At 41.1% G+C, this 2,952-nt stretch overlaps 1 protein-coding gene across 1 annotated transcript; it reads right to left on the bottom strand.

Moving 5' to 3' along the window:
- Positions 1-476: 476 nt before the first annotated feature.
- On the bottom strand, positions 477-1,931 carry LOC144504837 (platelet-activating factor receptor-like). Its single transcript, XM_078230589.1, has one exon. It carries the CDS (start codon positions 1,620-1,622, stop codon positions 615-617), a length of 1,008 nt encoding a protein of 335 aa, XP_078086715.1. The 5' UTR covers positions 1,623-1,931; the 3' UTR covers positions 477-614.
- Between the last annotated feature and the right edge of the window lie 1,021 nt (positions 1,932-2,952).

Here is a 2,952-nt window from a genome sequence, read left to right as displayed (position 1 = left end):
TCCCTCTGCCCTCCCACCGCCCCCGCCCTACACCAGACAACAATCTGGCCTGCCCCCCCTCCTCCCCCCACCAGACAACGATCCTGCCTCTCTCTGCACCCCCCCCCCCCAAAGAATGATCTGTAAACTGGGCATCCATGCGGACGTGGGCACGGATCGTGCTAATCGCTTCACGCCCGACTTTACCAAGCTTTCGTGCCCGTTTGCAATGGTAAAATCAGGCCCATTGTTTCCAGCTTTTAGCTCAAAGGAGGTTGACATGAATTCTAATTTCGTAGCAGTTGCCCTAAGTTAGATCATGATCTGAATAATAGGGAACTGAAAGCTCTTTGGTAAATGTGTCCAACACGTTCAGGAAGTCCTGTGCCACAGAAGTTTAACTAATATTTAGGGGAAGAAGTTTTTTGATCTGATACTTTAATTATTTTGAAATAGTATAAAATATGGAATGACCAATCACAAACGGTTAACATTTTTTACTCATGGTTAACTGGATAAATTTCAAGAACATTGGCATATTTACTTGTGATAAAATTTTAAAAGTTGAACAGCATTTTTTTAGGGAGATGGGTAAAATACCAACAAAATGAAATGACCTAACAAAGATATAACTTTCATGAAAGCTGAATCGCTTCAGGTTTAGAGCTTCTCCTAATGGTACATTTCTGTCTCCAGGACTGTGTTAATTCTTTAAAATATTGCTTGAAACGTCTTGACAGGAAGCAGTAAAGAACGGGGTCCAGAATACAATTGATAGACATCAGGCACAGAGCGACTTGATGAACATCGTTGACAGATTTTCTGAATGTGCAGTTCTTAGATTCCCAGAAATTCAGAACTAGAAGTGTCCAGAACAGATGGACTATATGATAAGGTAGAAAACAAACAATGTAAATGACAAAGACGGCAAGCACCATTCGAAAAGCCCGTGTCTTCAACCTTTGGGAAGGTCTCAATATTTCCTTCGTCATTGAAAGTCTTTGAAGAATAAGGACACTGTTAGCAATCACCACTCCAAAACCAACGATAAAACCCAGTAGCATTACCAAGTGCAAAATTAATAATTTTATTTTGGTGTCTGCCTCCTGATAATATTCAAAACATCGTATAGTCCCGTTTGTTTTGTTAATGTGATCTTTGTGGTTGATTAAAATTGGTAAAGCAACCGATATAGTGAGTGTCCAGATTAAAGCTGTTAAGGCGACGCCTCTTCTGTTCTGACTCGACTGAGCCACCTTGACCGGCTGTGAGACGGCGAGATAACGAGTGAAACTGATCAGAGCCAGAAGGAAGATAGTATTGTAAGTATTGATGTAAAACAGAGATCCCCACAGGCTGCACATGAAACTGGAGAAGATCCAATTGCCTCTGCGATAGTAGTAATCAATCCAAAAAGGTAGAAATGTAACGAACAGCAGATCAGCTATTGTTAGACTGATCATGTAGATTTTGATTTCAGTCACTCTTTTTTTGCCACGTACTAAAAAGCAAAGTGATGCAACATTTAGCGGGAATCCCACAATAAATAGAAAACTGTAAAATATCGAGGATATTGAGTACCTAAATTCAGATGAATCATAAAAATGTTCTTCATTGCAGTTTTCATATATTGAGGCATTCATTTTAACTTGCAAAAATCTAATATCGCTGGACGTTATTATTTCCTCCTGTTCTTAAACATTCATAAATTTATGTTGTAAGGTAAAGTCACGAGTCACTTTACCGCTTTTTTCAAGATGGTTCTTCTGTCACTTTTAGGTCTGCGATTATTTAAAAATCACAAAGCGCGATTTCTGTGAAAATGAGTGAATTGTGCAACAGACTGAGTCTTCACAACCAGTTCAATGCGGGTACTTGCACAATTCACACTTGTCAAATGCTTCTCTGTTATAAGAACTGAAAAACGGTGGAAACACTCAGCAGGTCAGGCAACATCTGCGAAAAGAGAAAGAGAGTCAACATTTCAGCTCCATCACCTTTCATCAGAATTCCGGCTGGAGAGCAGAGCAGAACTTTTTCAATGCGGACATCCCGGGCTTCTCTGATCAACACAACGAGAGAAAACTGCACCTTCTGCTCCATGTATCTGGCAGGATGTGATGCTGAATGTTCACAACAGCTGAATGGTTAATAGTGATCAGACTGTGGGCAGTGTATCTCTAAATGCTGCATTTGCTGACGCATTGAAGGGTTTATGTTCTCCCACCAATCTTCTGTTTTCTAACTTGCTGCCCGATTTGAATTAATATCAGCAGTTGGTTATTCGAGCCAAAGCCCAACTTTCCCTCCTTTGGAAATCGGATGGAGTGCTGGTAGTTCCAGGAAGGGGTGAAAACTGTGGATTTGTGCTTGGAATTTTATTGGCGTCATTGTGTGTTTCTGCCAGGGCTTGTCAGCTCCCTTTCTAACTATTTAGCTATTCCGCCTATGCTGGTCACACCACAGTAAGAAGTTTAACAACACCAGGTTAAAGTCCAACGGGTTTATTTGGTAGCAAACGCCACTTGCTTTCGGAGCGCTGCCCCTTCGTCAGATGGAGTGGAGAAAGTCCACTCCATCTGACGAAGGGGCAGCGCTCGGAAAGCTGGTGGCGTTTGCTACCAAATAAACCTGTTGGGACTTTAACCTGGTGTTGTTAAACTTCTTACTGTGTTTACCCCAGTCCAACGCCGGGATCTCCACATCATGGTCACACCACTACCCACCTCTTGTATATTTTAACCCTTTGATATCTCTCATTGCATCTCCTTTTGTTTTCTGCAAAATCACCTATGCAAATTTAAAATATCTCAGTCTTCAGCTATTCAGACATATCTTTTGTTCCTCCAGTGTGTGTGCTGTTTTGGGTTTCTCCTTTCTCCGCCTTGATCTTTTCCTTTTAAAATATTTATCCATTATATTTTCCATTTCTGAGGGTGGGGTATTACCTGAAACATTGACTTTTGTATTCTG

Source organism: Mustelus asterias, chromosome 15 (assembly GCF_964213995.1).
Source record: "Mustelus asterias chromosome 15, sMusAst1.hap1.1, whole genome shotgun sequence".
NCBI classification, from domain to species: domain Eukaryota; kingdom Metazoa; phylum Chordata; class Chondrichthyes; order Carcharhiniformes; family Triakidae; genus Mustelus; species Mustelus asterias.
Note: the sequence above shows the minus strand (reverse complement) of the source record. Positions and strands in the feature narration are given on the sequence as shown.